Source organism: Cyprinodon tularosa, unplaced genomic scaffold, assembly GCF_016077235.1.
Source record: "Cyprinodon tularosa strain WSP-4 unplaced genomic scaffold, ASM1607723v1 ctg924, whole genome shotgun sequence".
Lineage (NCBI taxonomy): Eukaryota > Metazoa > Chordata > Actinopteri > Cyprinodontiformes > Cyprinodontidae > Cyprinodon > Cyprinodon tularosa.
Window position 1 is genome coordinate 63,012 of NW_024039701.1, and position 18,601 is coordinate 81,612.

An 18,601-nucleotide genomic window follows, 5' to 3' on the forward strand; every position below is an offset into this window, starting at 1 on the left:
GTGGCACTATTGTATAGAATTGTTGTAACAATATCAACTACGATTAATACCCAGCTTTTGGACACTTTTCCTTTTTCACTATGGCTCAATGCTCCAAACACTCTCTGTGAGCTCAAGCATCACAGCTGGTTGAGAAATCCTCCCGGTTTTAACTTAAAGGAAGTTAGAGTTCCCTCAGTCATGCATACGCTATTAAGACTCCTACATTTAGGGCAGCAACTAACGATTATTTTGCTAAGTGATTAATCTGTTGGTTATTGTTTCAATTAATCAATTAATGATTTGATATTAAAAGGTTCTTTTAAGAAAAATTTTAAACAAAGAATTTTTCACTTCTGGGTAGAGCCTATTGACTTAATATCTTAAATGCAAATTATTTTTATAGTTTTTTTTACAATTTTATTATAATTGCTGCTCTAAGTGAGTCGCTCTTTCAGCTAAAGGCATGTTCGTCTCTATACTAGAGTTAATGATTAATTGATTACTAAATGAGTTGACGATGGTTTCACTAATGGATTAATCCAGATTAATCCAATTCATTGTTTCAGCGACATACTCCATGAGAACAGGGACACTGGTTCTCGTACCCACAGCAAATGGCATCATTTTGTTCTCTCACTGCTTTCTTGTTGGGTCTCTGCTTGTTCTTGACACAATGTCTGGGCAAAAGTTTTTCCTTGCAGGGTGTCCGAATACTGTACTGTGATTGGACAGGATTTGGATGGACATGGGCAACATATTAGTTATGAGTACAGCTTTAAATCCCAAATAAACTAGCTCAACAGCTTCAAGCTAGAGGTTATGAATGACTTTAACAGTCTTCTTATTGTCCTTTTGCCTAATCTATTTAAAATTAATTGATAAAATACACAAAAAGGAGCCTGGTCCAGATGGAAGAGCTGTCAACATTCATTTATTGTCTGTCTTCAACTCATTCTTGTTTGAGTTTTTTGTTGATTTTAATTTATTTGGTTTGTGTTTGTCTTCTCCTGTAGTTTAAAAAAGAAATCCTCCAAATGTAGCTCATACATTTGTTGAGTATTTGGCTGAACTGGAAAAGGAGACTTCTGCCTCAATCCGTATCATATCACCCCTTGAAGACACTTGTTAGGCGTCCTGCCACTTTGGGTTTTCTATACTGCATCTGAGATTGTCTTTTTGCCTTTCTCGCTGCAAGTTGGATTTTCTTTATTTATAATAATAGTAAACTTGAATTCACTGGAATTTGGATAATCAGCCTGAATAGCTGTAAACCCAGGAAACCTGGACATGTTCAAGGTTCTTAAATAGAATTTTTTCACACCTTGAGGGTGTCTGCATCCTTTTCACATATTGTTACATTACAGCTATAAATATGCATGTTTGTATCTTAATTTTATGGTGATGACCAGGCGTGCCCAAAGTCGGTCCCTGATTAGCTTCTGTCCAGCAGGTTTTCAATGTTTCTTGGCTTAGCATTGCTGATTTTTACTTTTGCAATTTAGCTATTAATGTAAATCAGCTGTCTTAAAGTAGGGAAACCTCTAAAATCTTTAGGGCAGTGGCCCTCGAGGGTCGACTTGGGGCATGCCTGGTATAGACAAACACAAATTTGTGCCGTTGGGGCATTGAAGGTAGATCTAACATGGTTCTCATAATTTTTTATTACTAAAAAGATTCAATCTGTATTCAAATTTTTTACCCCAGCCCACTGGAGTCCTTTGTCCTTTGTAGAACCACCTTTCATTAACATTACCGTCATTGGTTTTTGGAGGCATGTGTCTCCAAGCTGTTCTCCTTTTGACATGGAAACTTACCCTCATTGTTCTTAAAAAAATATAGTTTTGATTCCTGGTAATTTCCAAGTGTTACTACAGATTATTAGTTGGATTCTGGACTTTATCTGGACCCTTCTAACCTATTAAGGTGCTCTTATCGTGACCTTTTCCAGTGTAGAGTGTAGGTTTAGATCATAGTTTCTGTTGACAGACAACCTCCACTGCTGTTTGATGCCTTCCGCCCCGTATTTATCCACATCCTTATTTCTTTAAGCTGTGACCAGCTTCTCCATCGCTGTGTAAAAACAGCATATCCAGAGCATGATGCTATTGTTTTGCAGTGAAAACGTGGTGATCAGTGCAAGGACCGTGCTGTTGACAGTGTCTTTTTATGTTTGCTGCCATACCTTTCAATTCTACTTACATTCCACTGATAGAATGAACAATACTATTGAATTTAATGTTGTTTCTTACCTAACTTAGCGGTAAACTTCTCCACAACTTAATCATTGACCTATCTGCTTCATGATGTAAAGAGTAAAGGGGGCTAAGTACAAATCAGCGGAAGACTTCCCTGATTCTTGCAGACAATATGAAAACTTGGCTACCATACAATTTCAGTATGAATATAGAAAGAATAAAAGCGTAAGAGCGACTTCCAAAGAAACCCCAAAATAAATGCCTGTAGAAATGTATGACAATTGTTTTGACGTCTTACAAAAACATCTCCAACATGAAATAGAAAAACCCCCAAAAACATTTGCCTTAAAAAACAACTACACATAAAACTAAATAAATGCTGGAAGAGAGTCAGGGATCAGTGCTGTAACCCAAGACTTTAATAAATTCTACTGCCATATATATTGATATTGAAATTTTGTCCAGCCCTAATGAAAAACCTGTTTTCTTTTCCTTCCACCTCCACATGATCTGTTATCTGTATTAGTCCAATGCATTGTATCCCAGTTAAACACAAAGAACCTTGTTGTAATGAGACAAAATATAGAATAGCTAAATATAAATATATCACTTGGAATAGAACTCCTATAAACCTTACACTTCAGCAGATTGCTTTGACTAGACCAAACCCTCAAAGTTCTGCTTTTATCCAAATTGGCAAGGCTGAGGTAGTTAAATATACTTAGAAACACATTACTTGTTTTTTTATGGTTGAATTTGTTCTGATCTTTATAAAAAATAAAAGTAGCCCACAGTTACTTCTGGTATGATTACTACAGATGTATTATTCTGCTTTTTTTTTTTTCTCACTATGTTTTCCGTGTCTTTCAGGCATCTCTCAGGCCAGATGTTGGATTGACAAGTCCCAATTCTGTGACCACGTCGGGGAAATCCACTGCTCCGTTTTACTCCTTCAATGCAGCCAATCCCAGAAGGCGTTCACTACAAGACGCTCCACCGATCGGTCAGTGCCGTCATATTGAATTCAAAGAAAGCCCCCAAATACAGGGATTATTTAGGTTTTAGAATAATATTTAAAGTCACTACGGTGTTTCTGAGGCAGCTTAGGTTTTAATATACACAAACCTGAAGTCTAATACTTTCAAAATGTTCCTTATTTACTCTACTGCTGGCCTACAGTTAAGTGTTTATTAACATGTTGTGTTTAGGGATGGATAGACACGAAATATCTATGCCCTGGTTTTCAAGGGTGCAGCACTGCTTTTGTCTTTTAGAGCTTTGGTCATTGATGTTTCCGTCTTGATACATATCAGATATACTAAAAAAAAGTGACTAAATCAAGAACTATAGAAAATAGGGAATGATTCATTAAGATCCTTTAAAGAAATGATGTAGACTTAAAAAAAAAAAACTGTAAAAACTCTGTAAAAATATGCAGCTTTTTTCTCCTGCCAGACTTTCTGTCGTCATTCAGAGGTAATTTAGTTTTACCAAAATGATTTCTATTTGCTAAAATCCAGAACGCTGAGAAAGTTTCCCTAAGATTTTGTAAAACTTCAATTCCCTAAAGCAATGCTGTTTAACGTTTAGCCACCGGGGATGCTAGACCTGCAACTTCCAGGTTTAGCTAACCTGGCCAGGCAGATTGCTAACGCGTAGAACTGTTGTTTAGTTCTACACATTATAAATCTGGAAAAAACCCTCCGAACTAATTGGATGGAGCAACACCTTGTGTTTGCCTATCAAAGTTTGGTTACAGGCAATCTCTTTGACAAATAAAAATGTCAGCAGACATCATGAGAAACCACTTCTTAAGCTTTAAAGCTGTTGCTCTTTTAAAAGTTATGCAGTGTTCCTTGTCATTATTTGGTAAATGGGTGAAACTTTGGAAGTATCCTTTCACAGTTTTTCCTGAATAGTTAGCAGGACTTTTGTCCTATTTGTCCTGATAGAGCTGGTGCAGCTAAGTTTCCAAGCCTCCTTGATCACCCAAAGCTTTTCAGCAGCCTTCACAGTGGCGCTACTTTAGGAATAATTTGGCTGTATAATTACAGTAATCATCACATTCTCAATACCCATTTGTCCTTAAGTTAAAACTTCCTTATTAACATATTTACCATGATGCAGCCAACCCCTTCACAGGCTTGCAAGCTCTCTCCTTTTTACTTTAAATCTAGCAATGATACTTAATTTTTAGTTTTATCAGAAGCCTGGATGTTTAAAAAAAAAATTCGTTATTAGGTGCATTTGCAAACGGTAATCAAGATCTGAACTCTGCTATCCTAGTAAATGACTTGTTTCGAGGTGGATAAGGAGCCTGTTTAACCAGCCTTAGTCTGCATTTTAAGAAGGACTTTAGCTTTATTTCTGAGTTGAGAAAAAGCACATCTCCATCTTGAACTGCTGGATCCTGTTCTGTTTACTATAAACCCGACGTATAGAGGTCTGATTATTCTAGATTTCTGTTTTGTTTTGTTTGTTTTGAGGTGTTTTCTTAAAATAGAAGCTTACAAAGTAATGGTGATGACACCATCATGTGGTCTTTACCTGCTGTTTAAAGACAATATATATTTTAGTGATTGCAAACATCAGATTTTGTGTAGGAGTTAAAACTGTACTGATAGTTACTTTATAATTTTAGTTATATCAGCTGTTTAGTCTGAAAGCAGTGATAAAGATTTATGTGTATGTAAATATCTGTTTTTAACTTTATATCATGAAAGAAGTGTGATTTAGGCTACGTTCACACTGCAGCCTGAATGACCTGAATCCAATTTTTTTGCCCATATGCAACCTGGATCTGATCTTTTCATGGTTGTCTGAACAACACAGATCCGATCTTTTTCCAATCCAACCCAGGCCACTTGGCTATGTGGTCCTGAATCCGATACGAATCTGAATGACCAGGTCGGATTCATCCGACCTGAACGTCATTAATACCCGACAAAGGTCGCTATTATGCGTCTTGCTACGCAGAAGCGGCAAGAAAAACAACAACCATGGCGGATGATGATGCGGAGAGCAGTATTTATGTTTAACCATAATGAAAAGATTGAATTTTTATGGTTGTAAAAGACCGCTAGATGTGCGCCGGCACTACCATCCAGGTTTACCTGCGGAAAAAAAGAGCACGCTGGCCTGTGACGTCATTGCGTCCTCTACTGCGTATGCGGGACCCTTGCGTTGTATGACTGCAGTTCACACAGGAGATCACATACAAGTCGCATATATTTGGAAATGTGAACGGCAACACAAAAAAATCAGAATTGAGCATCAAGGCCTGCAGTGTGAACGTAGCCATAGTCTCTGACTCGAACCAGGAGAGAGACATTAGAGATCAACATTAACCATCTCTATGAGAAAAGAGAAATATGTGAAGCACATATGTAGCCGTGTTCCTGTCAATCTACTGTAAATAATCCTTTTTGTTATGTTTTGTAGACATATTGCGCTACCAAACAATAGCTTAGTCCTGAAAACATGTTTTCTTTTTCCTGCTTTACCCACAAGTGCTGAGTTCTTGCTTTTGAATGAATCCGTGTGCTTTCATCTTTCCACAGATCCACTACAAACAAAAAAGGTTCGCAAGGTCCCTCCTGGCCTGCCTTCATCTGTGAGTGGAAGATCATCTCCCTCTCATATAAATAGATTTCACAGTGAGCCTACCTGAACAAACACACACATCTTCTACTGCTCTCTCTTTTTCCACACGTGTACACAAAGAGCCGCCCTGACATCCCCTCTACGCTCCAGGAGATTTTGTCGTGTTTGTTCGCTTTGTTTAGCCGTGACACCTCGAGTCCCTGTTGGTTGTTTTAGGAAGTTGTGATGTTTGTTGTTTACGTTCTTCTTGTTTAATCTTAACATGTAACAGTCTCTGTAGGATGCAGCCTTTTCTGTATTTATTTAGCCTTCTGTGCAGGCCCACATGCATCAATATGTGTGTGTGGACCTTGGGGTGATTGATTTTCAGTACTATGCTGTCACAGGCTAGCCTCCTCACAGCCTCTCCTGGGAGAAAGAGAGGCTGTCAGAGCGGATCCCAAGCTCTGCTCTTTTGATGTTTAATTAGTCATTACGTGGCTGAACAGGAGGACAGACAGAGATTAATAGCACAGAATATCTGAAATTTCTATTGGTAATGATCCCGGCGGAGCAGACGCCATTAGGATGCAGAGAAGTGTGGAGATCAGCTTGTATTCGCTCAGACAGGGGGTGTTGGAGTTCATTAATATGCATAAATCAGTAAGTCAGATGTTCAATGTTAAAACCCTGGTGGATCAGTGAAGACTTTTATTCAACATTTCCTTAATTTCTAGAAATGCCACTAGACAATACAATTTAAGAGAAAAGCTGGCGGTTCTCCAAAATCCCGCTTTTTCCTCCCTTTTTAAACAATAAGCCCTTCTTTTTTTTCTTCCTGGGATGAGATTGGATTTGCTTTTTAGGGTTTCTGAAAATTGTCGCTTTTACCGCTGTTTCACAGAAATTAAATATGGAACAGGGCACCGAGCATAAAGGGGTTGGCTTGCGTTTTGTTTCTGGATTTGTTTTTGAAAAGAAGTTTGTCGAAGCATGAGGGAGAGAGAGAGCGGCGAGAGAGAGGCAGGAGCGTTAGCTGCCTCCTTCTTAACTAAGTGATATATTTGAGGTCTTGTCAGGCGGCGGGAGGGAGGGAGGTAAAGAATGGTTGCCTCATGGGTTACATCTCTTTGTTGTGTAAATGGACGCCAGGCTTTTATTTGTCACTACTTAACACATGGGCGCAGGTGCGGTTCTGTGACTCATAAGAGTACAATCAAGCAGCACAATGCAGGATGGGGAAAAACAGTGACAGAGCATTGGATAAAATCCAGCTCCGTCTTGTCACTCCGCACAGCTCAGAAGATAAAGCCAGGAGCTTGTAGGAATAATCCCAGTTAGACTTTGATCCCATTTCAAAGAATAAAGATCACACTGTTGAATAGCTATAGGTCTCTTAAAGTCTGCTGAGAGAGAAGGCAAAATTTAAATCTCCTTTCTGGTTATGCTTTTTCTTTTTGTAGCTATTACAGTCTTTGGAAGCAAAGGTGAGGAATATTGAGGTTTGGTTATCAGTCCTAATCTGTGTTTGTACTGCCGGCAGCGGTACACGGAGTAGTGAAGGTGATGTAGGAGGAGTGTCGAGGGGAAGGCGCACCTGGAGCCGGAGGCAGCTGTGTGAGGAGCCTGCAGCGTACCTGTAAAGCATGGATTCAGCTGCACATGCCGCTGAAAGCTTCTGCTGGTGTAAGCAAACTCAAGAGCCTGAACTGAGACCTGAAAAGCTGGGGTGATTTAAAAAAAAAAAAAAGGATCCACATAGTGCTTCCTATCATTATGTCTACTGCTGGGAATGTTCTTATTTTTTCCATCCTCATCCCAACCTTTTTTTATCTGGCTGGTATTCTTGCTCCCCAAGTCTAAAAATAATTCAAAGAGTTTAAATCAGATGAGCATTTGCAAGTTGCAGGAAGAGGTTGGATGTGTTTGTATGTGTGTGTGTGTGTGTGTGTACGCTCTGTGATGAAGCTGAATCAAAATATTTACTGGAGCACATCCTCTGTGCATTTAGGTTTTGACACTGCAGCACACCAGGATGTGAAGACTATCTAGAAAGACCAGCTGGTGATTGCAAACATTTCAATGTTTATGGGTTTTTTCCCTTCATCACATATACAGACAGTCCCCTCTTTAAGCCACACACATACTTACTTCCCTCTGTGGTCTGATGCTAGGTTGCTGGAAAACTTTTCGCCAGAGATGTGAATAAAATTGACATGTTTTTTGAAAAAAAAAAAGATTGAAGCTATTAAAAGAACACATCTTTCCAGGGGCAAAGTAGAAATCCTTCAGTTTTTATGACATTAGATTACTGGGCTATAATTGGCTCCCTGAAATTATTTGGCTGTATAAACTGAGCACCTTAAGTGAAGGACAGCGCGCTGTCATTGGACAGATGAGATGCTGTGGAAGGATGCTGATGGGCAGCTGCGTGGGCACCTGTCTTGATAGAAGGACTAAAAAAGAAGAAGGAGTAGAGAGAGAGAGAGCGTTTTGTAGCTCGTGGGGGAAAGTTGCATCTTGTAGGATATTTATGGGAATCTGCAAGGGCACGATCTGTATGTGTGTTCGTCTGCGTAAACAGTGTATTTCTTTTTTTTTCACTCCCCCTTGTCAGAAGCATAGCGGCTTGATGTGACACTTCCTGCCCGGCTTTGTTGACGCTATAGCTGCGGAATAAGAAAAAGAAAGTGGTGGGGTGAGATTCGTCTGCCCTCGGGGACTTTTTGCAAGCGAGAACCCTGAGTGTGGATGACAAAAAAGATTGACATTTGCTTTTGACAGATCACTCAGACACCCTTGTTTCTCAGAGAGTTGTACTGTGTGAGTTGAAAGAAAGGAAGTGTGCTCAAGGCTCTGAATCTTAAGACCTAGAAATGTTCCTCACAGTACTGTCTGCTGCATGACATTCAAACAGCCTCATTTTTTCTATCCCATTGTCTTTCAGAGGTAACAACACCATAAAGCAGAGGAAGCATAAAAAATCAAACAACAAATCTATGCATTTTTCTAATTTTGTTTGACTGAGAAACAAAACAAGAGTCTAGACTGGAAAATGGTGAACACACACATGATCACACATTACCACATCACCTGCATATTATTTTACAACATATAGCGACTCTTTCTCAAAAAAAAAAACCCTGAGTACCAGCAGAGGGAGTTTATTAAATGCCTTTTCCGGATATCGAACAATAGATAAAATATTCTGTTTGTAATATTTGCATCATTTTTGGCTCTTACTAAGAACCTCTACTAGTTATTATACCTAAATCATTAAGAATAAATTGGTTAATTGGTTCAATAAAGGATTAATCAAAATGTTGATTTTATTTTCTGCTGCTTTGAAAACACTTTTATGAATGGCTCTTAAAAGATAAGCTACAAAACACATACAGCTGTTCTTGAAGGTTTACATACCCTCCCATTAAAGAAAAATGATAGATTCACTCTAGTAACACATAACTGAAAAAAGTAATAATAAATAAATATTTACTAAATTATATTTTATTAAAATAAAACATTGATTTTGAATTTCTGTGTTAAAAAAATAAATTTAAAAAACAAACTATCTCAGAAAAATTAAAGTACCTTGGTCATGAACATTGAAATAACATATCTGTTAACATAGAACATTTCCTGAACAATGAGTTGTAGTTATCAACAGTTAGTGATATTTTTCTCTGTGTCGGGTTTAAATTACATTTCTTTTGATTTCAACAGGATCTCTGTAATTAAACGTGATTAAAACAGGAGGAAGGGAACTGGGTTTGTTTTGCTATAGAGTCGGAACATTAACACAGCAGGCATAAAACATAAGGAATCTGGCATCTTAAATTTAAACACTTAAAGCCGAACCGTTAGAAAAGGCTTTCATATTTTTCTCTTGTTTAAAAAAACTGTTGAAGCTTTCTTTAGAAGAATACAAAAGTGCACAGAAAAGGCAAAGTATGCGTTATCCATCGTAATATGAAACATCTGCCGCAACTTTTTCATGTGTTTTATTTGGATATGTATTGTTGTTGGGGTTTTTTTCATATAGGAATATGATTAAACAACACAGGCACTGTCTGCTGCACAGAGTGGATATGCTTTGAGCTTTATTCCTGTAAATAGAAAATATCCACCGTAGGCGACCCTCAGTAAATATTATAATATATATAATAATACTATATTCAAAACAACTGTCTAATTACAATCTGTAAGCACTTTCAAGTTTGTCTATTGCATAATGTAAGTGGGTAAAATCATTTGGGCTGTCAGTGTAAATATTTAAAAGGCATCAATATGACCTGCATCGCAAGAAATGGCCTGCCCATCGGTGGATGGAACAGTGACCCCTGCCCAAATGCAATCCTAAAACGCATTAGAATTGGGCCAAAACCCACAATATGAAAGGTTTGCCTCCATCTCCTATAAGGTTCCTGCAGAATCAAGCTAAAAGTCTAGTTAAAGGTCCTGCTGTTAAGTTTCACTAACGATTATTTTGCAAATCAATTAATCTGTTGATTATTTTTCTGATTAATCGTTTAATAATTGGATAGCCAAAGGTTCCTTAAAGAAGATTTTTTTATTATATTAGCTTAATTAAACTTTTCCACTTCTGGATAGAGCATATTGACAGAATAAATATATTTTTGATATTTTAAATGCAAAATTTTTAAATATTGTTTTTACAGTTTTGGTATAATTACTCTTCTAAGTGGGTTGCTCTCTCTGCTAAAAGCAAGTTTTAGAGTTTCTAAACTCCATGTAAGGATTAGGATTAATCGATTATTTAATTATTTGATGATTATTTCAATAATTGATTAATCCCAATTAATAGGAATAATTGTTTCCACCGTAATTAATATAAATTAATGTTAAGGATTTTTAGTTGAAGCATGATATAATAAGTATGTTTGCAGCTGCTTTTTTATTAGTCAATACATATCTTGTACTAATTCAATCTGAAAAACTCAGAGAGAGAAAGATGCAATTAGAAGAGTTTATTGATACAATAGTTTGAACTTTGGTGCTCAGGCCTCGGCAGGAAACATAAACGCTGATTTATACTTTAATGCAGATGAACTGACGTATGACAATAAGGATATTTCCCCCGGGCCTGAAACTGGTGGTGGAGTTTAGATAGATGAAGTTTGGTTAATCCATAGAGGCTGTTATACAGGGTGATGCTTGAGTCAGATGTCACTGAATGAACGAAGTTTGCATAAACTGTCCATGAACTATCCATGAAGAGCAAGCATGAAGCGACTGTGGAGAGAAAAAACTCCCCTTTGGGAAGAAATATCTGGCAGAACCAGGCTCAACATGGCGGTCTTCTGCCGGACCGTTTGAAGTGACAGGGAACTCCATGAAAGTCTGGAGGGACTACACACTGGAGGTGAGGTTGAAGGAGCATCGAGGAGGAGTCGGATTTGCTTACTACAATGGTGAGGAAGGGGATGGAGGTGGGTTGTCTGAATCAAAGTCCGACATAAGAGCGACGGATCTTGCGCTTGTTGAAGAGCAGGCCGAGAGATGATTTGGAGTGGCTTTTAAGTTGAGTGCTGGAAGATGATTGGGCATCAAGGAAAGTGGCTTGAAGCGGGTTGGCTGCATCGGAGGCGGATCAACCTCAGATTGAATGGAAGTAATCAGAGTTTCTTCAGTTGAATTTCCGCCTTAGCTTCATGTTAAGCCATAATAAAATATAAAGGTCAGGATTTCAAAACGAATTCCACTATGAGGCCGTAACCAAAGCAAAAGGAATTAAAACTGAATTAATCTGAACTTTCTTTGTACTAGAGGTGTAAAAAACATCTTTACTTCCTGCTTGTCCCCAACCTTAGGGTGGAAATACTTTTTGAAAACATAAACATCACACGAGCATTTTATGTGACCTTATCCTTGTAGTTTCTCCTTAAAATGATCAACCCCTTTAAAGCCTAAGCATGAAATAATTGTCAGAAATTCACAGAAAATTCTGACAAAACAAAAAAAACATCCATTTTGAATAAGTCAAATTAGATGAGTTATATGTATAATTTGAGATATATAAGGCATCTTTTTGCAATTCTTTTTAAGTGTTTTCTTTTACCACATGTGTCTGATCGTTCAAGTCAGGTTTTTAGAAAACAAATATCACCACGATGATGTAGAGGCCTCAAAACTTGTTTATCAAATGTGATTCATAAATAAGTACATAACAAAGTAAAATACCGCTGACTGAATGAGTACTATGAGTTAGAGGTCAAATTTGTGGTCAAGTGCTTAAAAGCTGTCCTCGTCCGGACTGATGTATGTTTGATACATAACACAAGTGCCACGTATCAAACCTCAAACTGTGACACAAAAAGTGAACTTTGTGCTACTTTCATCTGTGTTGAACTGGAAGTGAGTCAGTAGTTGATGAGTGTATAAGTTTTTGTAAACGCTCTGATCGCTGTTTGTGCCTGGAGACGTGTGGATAGATAGTTTGTTTATCTCCTAGATGTTACATTTTACTGCATCTTAGCTGCTAGAATGTAATGGTTACCTGTATGCATCTGGTCTCTGGCCCGACCCCAGTTAGTGAGCTCCCTGGAGATGCCCTCATCAGATGGCTGATTAGATAGACACACTTGGTTTGACGTGGTGATGCTGAACAGTCACAGCCACCTCTGGGACCTCTGGGCCTCGCCTTTATCTATGTTTGGGTAGTCGAAATTTACAACATACATTAGAGGCTTGAGATAATGGAGCAGGCAAACAAGCCGCAGACCTCACCTCTTTCATCCGCAAGGAGAGGAAGGAGTTAAAAGGACAAAGGGAATGAAAATAATGCACACATTAAAGTCATTACTCGCGTTCCTCGCTGTTGTAAATTATTCATGTTGGCCTTGCGTGAGTCTGCAGCATTATTGCAAACCCCGCTCTCAGATCGCTGGCAGATCCAAGAACACGGCCTGTCAACAATCACCAAGGTAGTGTTTGTTATTTAGAGGCTGTCTGAGCGTCTCTGCTGAGACTCAGGAAATATATAACAGAGCAGCAGGAAGCTCAGAGTCACAGCGTAGAAATACGTAAAATGTTCAATACTTTACTCTATAGCTTCATTAGAAATATAAACGTAGCAGCTCATGATGTGACAGAAGAAGTCTTTATATTTAAAATAAAAATTAGAATATGTTCATCTGCACTTCATGTTTTCAGCTTTGCAAACCAGAGCATAATCAATAGCTTAAAGGATCATATGGGCAGAAGAAAATCCAACTTTCTTCAATCAACTTCCGAAGGATAGTAGGAAAAATGCTTTTAAATCCTTTAGCTTTTAAACACTTTTAACTTCCAAGGTTCATCTGTTGTCGCTGCCCAACACCAGCTGTCAATTATGCCGGAGAGCGTTATAAAAATGTCTGGGAAAATCTAATTCATAGTATTCCTGTGTGCGCAGTAAGTACAGTACGCAGAACCCCGCTAGGCTATCATGACTACAGATTCATAGATACCATCAATAAGCTTGTGGTCACGCTGTCTCCTTCTGTGTTGGAGACATAAAATTGATTTTTTTTTTTTTTGATTCAGCTTAAAAGACAGGAGAGCTTGTTTACCCAGATAAAATCATACTCATTTTAAAACAGTGATGCTCTGCAGTTTGTTTTTTTGTTCTTGAATCAGTTGGACATTACTTTTCTCAGTTTAGTCTTGTCCTTCTCTCCTGTGATGCAGAAGCTTTTCTGGTCCTGCCAGAACAAAACAATCTGTCCCTTATCATCTCAAATCAGATTAGCTTAATCTTTCAGAGACTAACAACTTCTCTTTCTCCTCACTGAAGCAGATCTTCTCTGTGATTCACATATATTCAGCTCTTATATTCTCCTTTCTTACAATTCTCAATTTTTCTTAAAATGTTAAGCATCTTTTTTGGGGGGATGATAATGTAGCTAATAAAGGGTATTTGTCAGGAGACCTGATATTTTTATGTTTTTATTAAGTTGTGTTTTTTTGGCCATAATGAAGAAAAGTTAAGTTGAATGGTGAAGCCAATGTGATGTATCACCTATCTAATCTTTCCACCTAAAATTATAATATTTAATTATGGATAATTTTTATGGCATATGTGTAAATTTAGAGCAGTATATTTAAAAAAAAACCTCCCTTATCAATATGGGTTTAACAGCAAAATGCAGCCTAAGATAAGGGCTGAGAAGATTATAGTAATACTATTTTAACTACATAGAAAACCAACAAAAGACAACAATGCTTTTTCAAATACAGAAAGCAATTTCAAACAAAGATGACTGATATTATTTTTCTAAAACTGTTGTATCATGATTCACATGGACACATAATATATATATATATATATATATCTTTAGTTTTTCTAATTTAGCTCAACATAAAGGTCCTTATCATGTGGAGGAGAGGAGAACCCTTGGAAAATTTTTTTTTTTTTTTTGTTCAGACCCATAAAATTGATCAATTTCATAGTTTTGAGATGAAATAAGATGTAATGCACAACAAGTATTTTAAAAATGAAGCATAAATGAATAAACACCTGTTGTTATATTGCTTTAAGTTTTTGTAAGGCCCTTTATAGTTTTTCACATTTACAGATTTCTTCTATTTGCTCTCCTGTTGCAGGGAAAATAAAACCAAGAATGTGATGAATGTGGATAAAATTTTGTTTTCATAAAAACCCAGGTTGCTTTCAAAACATGTTTTTCGGATCTTTATGGATATCCTTCGTTATTTCCTCACTAGTCATTCATAGTTTTGGTTGGGAATTAGGGAGCAGCGCTGCTCATTTTCCTGGTTTTCTGCCAAAAATCTGTTAAAATGGTTCAGAATAATACACTTGGGGGTCCCTAAGCATCCTCCCCCCGCTCTCCAAGTCGACCTTCCCTAATTAGAACCAGATCTTCTTACCGGAAACAATCTTCCTGTCTGATGACATCACTGCTAAATCCATTCATGAGGTCGAAGTGAGCTCAGATTTATCTTCCATCCTCTAAACAAATCTCCTGAAAAGCACCTTGTGGTGTTCGTTTCTTCTGAACCAACAGGTGCAGAGTTGAGCCTTCCTTCCTCTGACCGATAAAAAAACAACAAGTTTGTATATGATTCATAAAATCGATTGAAATAAAAGCCTTCTCTGTATCTAACTGGTTATCATTTTATCCTTATGTGTGATCTTATTCCCTTGATTACTGCCCACTTGTTCCCTGTTTTCTCTCTGCACTGCTACGCTCTGTGTCTGGACTTGTTTTAGTCGCCTTCAAACGCTTCTATCGGGAGACTTTTTTTTTTTTTTTTCTTGAAGAATCAACTTGAAACAGAGCCAAATTTCAAAACGGCAACAGCATTTAGAGCCGGTGTTTTTGAGGAGTTTAAAAGAGATTGAGAGAAGAAAGGGGGATAAATAATAACAGTGCTAAAAGGAAAAGCATAATAAGGGCCTAGTTTTGTTGGGGAAGTGGAGGCTTTCATCTTTCTATAACTGTAATGTTCTCAATGAGTCTGCAGGCTTGGGTTTAGGCCAGCAAGCTCCGAGTCGCACATGAAAGGCTCCAGTCAGACTGGGCTCTCTCTGGAATATGGTATCCATCCTCTCCTTTCTTCTCCTCTCCTTTGCTCCCCTCCTGCTGCCACCTCATGAAGGTAATGGGGAGCTGTGTGACAGTAAACTATGATAAAATGGCTGTCCGTGTTTTGCCCCCCCCTGCTCTCCCCCGTCTGAGGCCCCCAGGGTTTTGCAAACGGAGCATTATTTTCCTGCTCGACGTCACAAGCCAAACCCCTTTGCAGCTGTTGCATGCTTCAAAACTCGGTGTTTACAGGCACTTCAGCAAAAGGTTCCTGTCAGCTAACACCATAGCTCTCATTGGTAAAATGCCAAAAGCCTTCGTTTTCCCCCTGTTGCTGATGGGTTTTGATCAGGTTTTCCTTTCTCACACAGGAAGGTTTGACTCCTTCCACTAATAACCCCTAACTGGGAATTGATTAATGTGCGGGAACAGGTAACATCAGCTTCTAGGCCGTCGTCCTCTTACAAACAATTCGCCTCGCTGCCTGCAGACTCATTTCATCATCACAAAAACAAAAAGATTAGACACTTGGGATTAAAACGTTGGGACGTGAACAGGCTCTCTGTTCTTATTTAAGCACTCATTTGATCGCCACACATATTAATCAAATCCTGCTTTACAAAGCCATTATTTTAGTTCCAGTTTGTCAGCGTCACCCTGCAGAAAAGCTGGATTGTTTTTTTTTTCTTCCTTTCTTAATTTTTTTTTTTTTTTCTTTTTTTAGGCCTGGAATTAAACATTTTCTTTCTCTCCCTCTCTAAATCCGCTCACACGTTTGTTTTCCGTCCCACCCACTTCCCTTTATCTTTTCTCTACCCACCTCCCCTTCGCCTCCCTTCCCCCCATCCTCTCTTCCTCTTGGCCTCAGCATTTAGAGGCTTAAGCGAGGGATGTACCACGCGAGCCACTCCCTTCTCGCACCCCCCTCCTCCCCTTCCCCTCCCTTTCCCACAGTGTGCAGTGGTACAATCCTGCTTTGCATAAGTTTCCTCTGAGTGGGTCTGGTGTGGAGGCCAGTAGTGAAAGAATTATTAGTCCCTTTTGCACGGTTTGGATGTACGTGTAGAGAGGAAAGCTGCTGCTACACGCCGCTATCATCTAAATAGTTGAAGCTACAATGTATTGCGCCTACCCAGTCCCTGGAATGGGCAGTAACTGTTTAATGTATTACTCCAACGGGAAATCGGTGAGTAGTCTCTTTGGGAATGTGTGTGTTTGTGTGACTGAAGCAGAGAGGAGCTTTTAACCGTCGGTCTTGCTGTGCCTCTCTCTTTCTGAAAGCACTCCTAAGTTTTTATGATTTAGTCATAATCAGATGAAAACGCTGGGTCCAACTTGTGGATGCTTGTGCTCAATGCTACTCCTGCTGATTTTCCATGATTTTCCATCATTTCTACTCTTTCTATGTGGTTAAGATGAAATGGATTTTGATGAGTTAAAAAAAAGGAATAAAAAGTCCTTTAAACTTTATGTTGATCTAATTTTACTTTAAAGCTCAGCAGAAGTTTCTGGTGCACGGAACAGAGCAGCGTGGCACAGCGTCGCATTTATTTTTACTGGCTGGTTTCTTCAGCTCTAAGACCTGGTTGAAATAATAACAAGTGGGAGTCTGGGAATGATTAAGGCAAAAGAGGCTGCCTGTTGAGGTTGGACTTTCCTGTTTGCAGATTGAGCTCCAAGCACCAGTGTTGCTGTTATTCCATCTGTTTCTAATCACTTTGGCATTCTGGACGCCACAGGGAGCCTAATGTGATTTCTGAACTTCTCTGTAATCACCTCTTTGATTTTTTGGTGCTCTGAAAACACTCTCTCGTTTTAAGTGCTTCTTTTTGTGTATACATGCATGATTGGGTGTGCGTGTGTGTTGAAGGTGCTTGTCAGTCTTAAAGTGTTGTTTAAGTCTGCAATGCAGGTCTGCAGGATTACTTCTGCTGTCTTCATGTTGAAGGAACTGAAGTAAGGGTTTAGTATTATAAAGGTTGATTTAATAGACCCCTATACTGTATCGCTTAAATCCTCATAAGTAACTTACATAAGTGGATTTCCACCTGTCATTTCCTGTGCTTTTGATATTATCCCAAGGCCACATGTGTTTAAAGGAAAGGGGGGAAAAAACGCTAAATGCTATGAATTTATTTCAAAGGTCATCTCCTTCTGGATTTGTTTATTTTTTTCCTTACAGCCTATTAAAGTATTTCCCCTTTTCTTCCCTCTAGACAAAAGATGACTTTGATCTTTTCTTTTTATTTTAAGCATTAACAGGCTTGTGTTACAGTTAGTGATGGGGAGGAAAATTGATAGCATGTGGACAGAATGGGCAAACTTTCTGATCAAAAGCTCTTGTTAAACAACCTTGAATTATTTTATTTTTTCCCCCTCTGATTTTCAGGCAAGGGGGAATAAATAGACGGTTCTGCAAAAGTACTTGATCCACAATAATTTGTTGCAGTGCAAAGTTGCATAGCAGGCTCACCATCTGGAGCACTGGGAGAACTCACAGTGAGCCATTGGCTTGTGAACTGGTGGCACAGCACCAATACAGATGGAGCATTTCGCTGATCTATCTTCCACTGCCTGTTAGTGAAAGAGGAACAAATTAAATCCGAGGCTGCGTTGGTTTGTGGACTTTTCTTTTTTTCTATAAATACTTCTTCTAAAGTGGTCCACCATTGATGTAGATCATAAAATATTTAAAACAAGGAGTCAAAAAGAAAAAAAAAAGTGAATACTTGAACAGGTTTTCCTGTAGTCTTATTTACCTGTTGTTGTTTATGTCGTGCAACAGGTTACTCTTTCCAGAAGCACCCCCCTCCAATCCTCTTTCGACGGTGTGCACATGTGCTGCTGCACTTAAACATGCAACGCTTCACTGCATGTCCAAAACAAAGTGTCAGCGGGGGGGGGGGGGGGGGGGGGGGGGTTGTTTGTATGCATGTGTCTTGACCCATCATGGACATCATGCATGGAACACATTGGCTGTGTTTACTTGTATTGATTCCAAAACCAATTTCTAATGTTGCCGATGAAGGGGAGACATTATCCATTTTATTTTGCCCTGCTTTAACAGCTTTTTATCGTTTAAACCCATATATGGTTTATTTTCTTCCAATGCACGGATTTCGGAAGTTTTAAATAATATTTAATTTCAAAGCATATTGTATATGTTCCAATTATATAGAATATTATTTTAAATGTTTTAAGCATTGGCTTTTTAATTGCAGCTTGTTAAGTTTGGTTCCCCTTATAATTTGCAGAAAAAGGTGAAATTTTAATTTGAATTGTGTTTATTTTAAG

General features: G+C 38.4%; 1 protein-coding gene across 13 annotated transcripts in view; it reads left to right on the forward strand.

Annotated features, from left to right (window-relative positions):
- tcf12 (transcription factor 12) overlaps positions 1-18,601 on the forward strand; it is a 91,833-nt gene that overhangs the window by 51,481 nt on the left and 21,751 nt on the right. For 10 of the 13 annotated variants that reach the window (XM_038274683.1, XM_038274682.1, XM_038274685.1 and 7 more), the window contains 2 exons: positions 3,048-3,180; positions 5,738-5,790. In XM_038274683.1, coding sequence (XP_038130611.1) covers positions 3,048-3,180; positions 5,738-5,790 — 186 coding nt within the window. Of the gene's footprint in view, positions 1-3,047; positions 3,181-5,737; positions 5,834-16,264; positions 16,494-18,601 lie in introns of those variants that run through there. The other 3 variants (XM_038274691.1, XM_038274689.1, XM_038274693.1) reach the window with 3 other exon arrangements.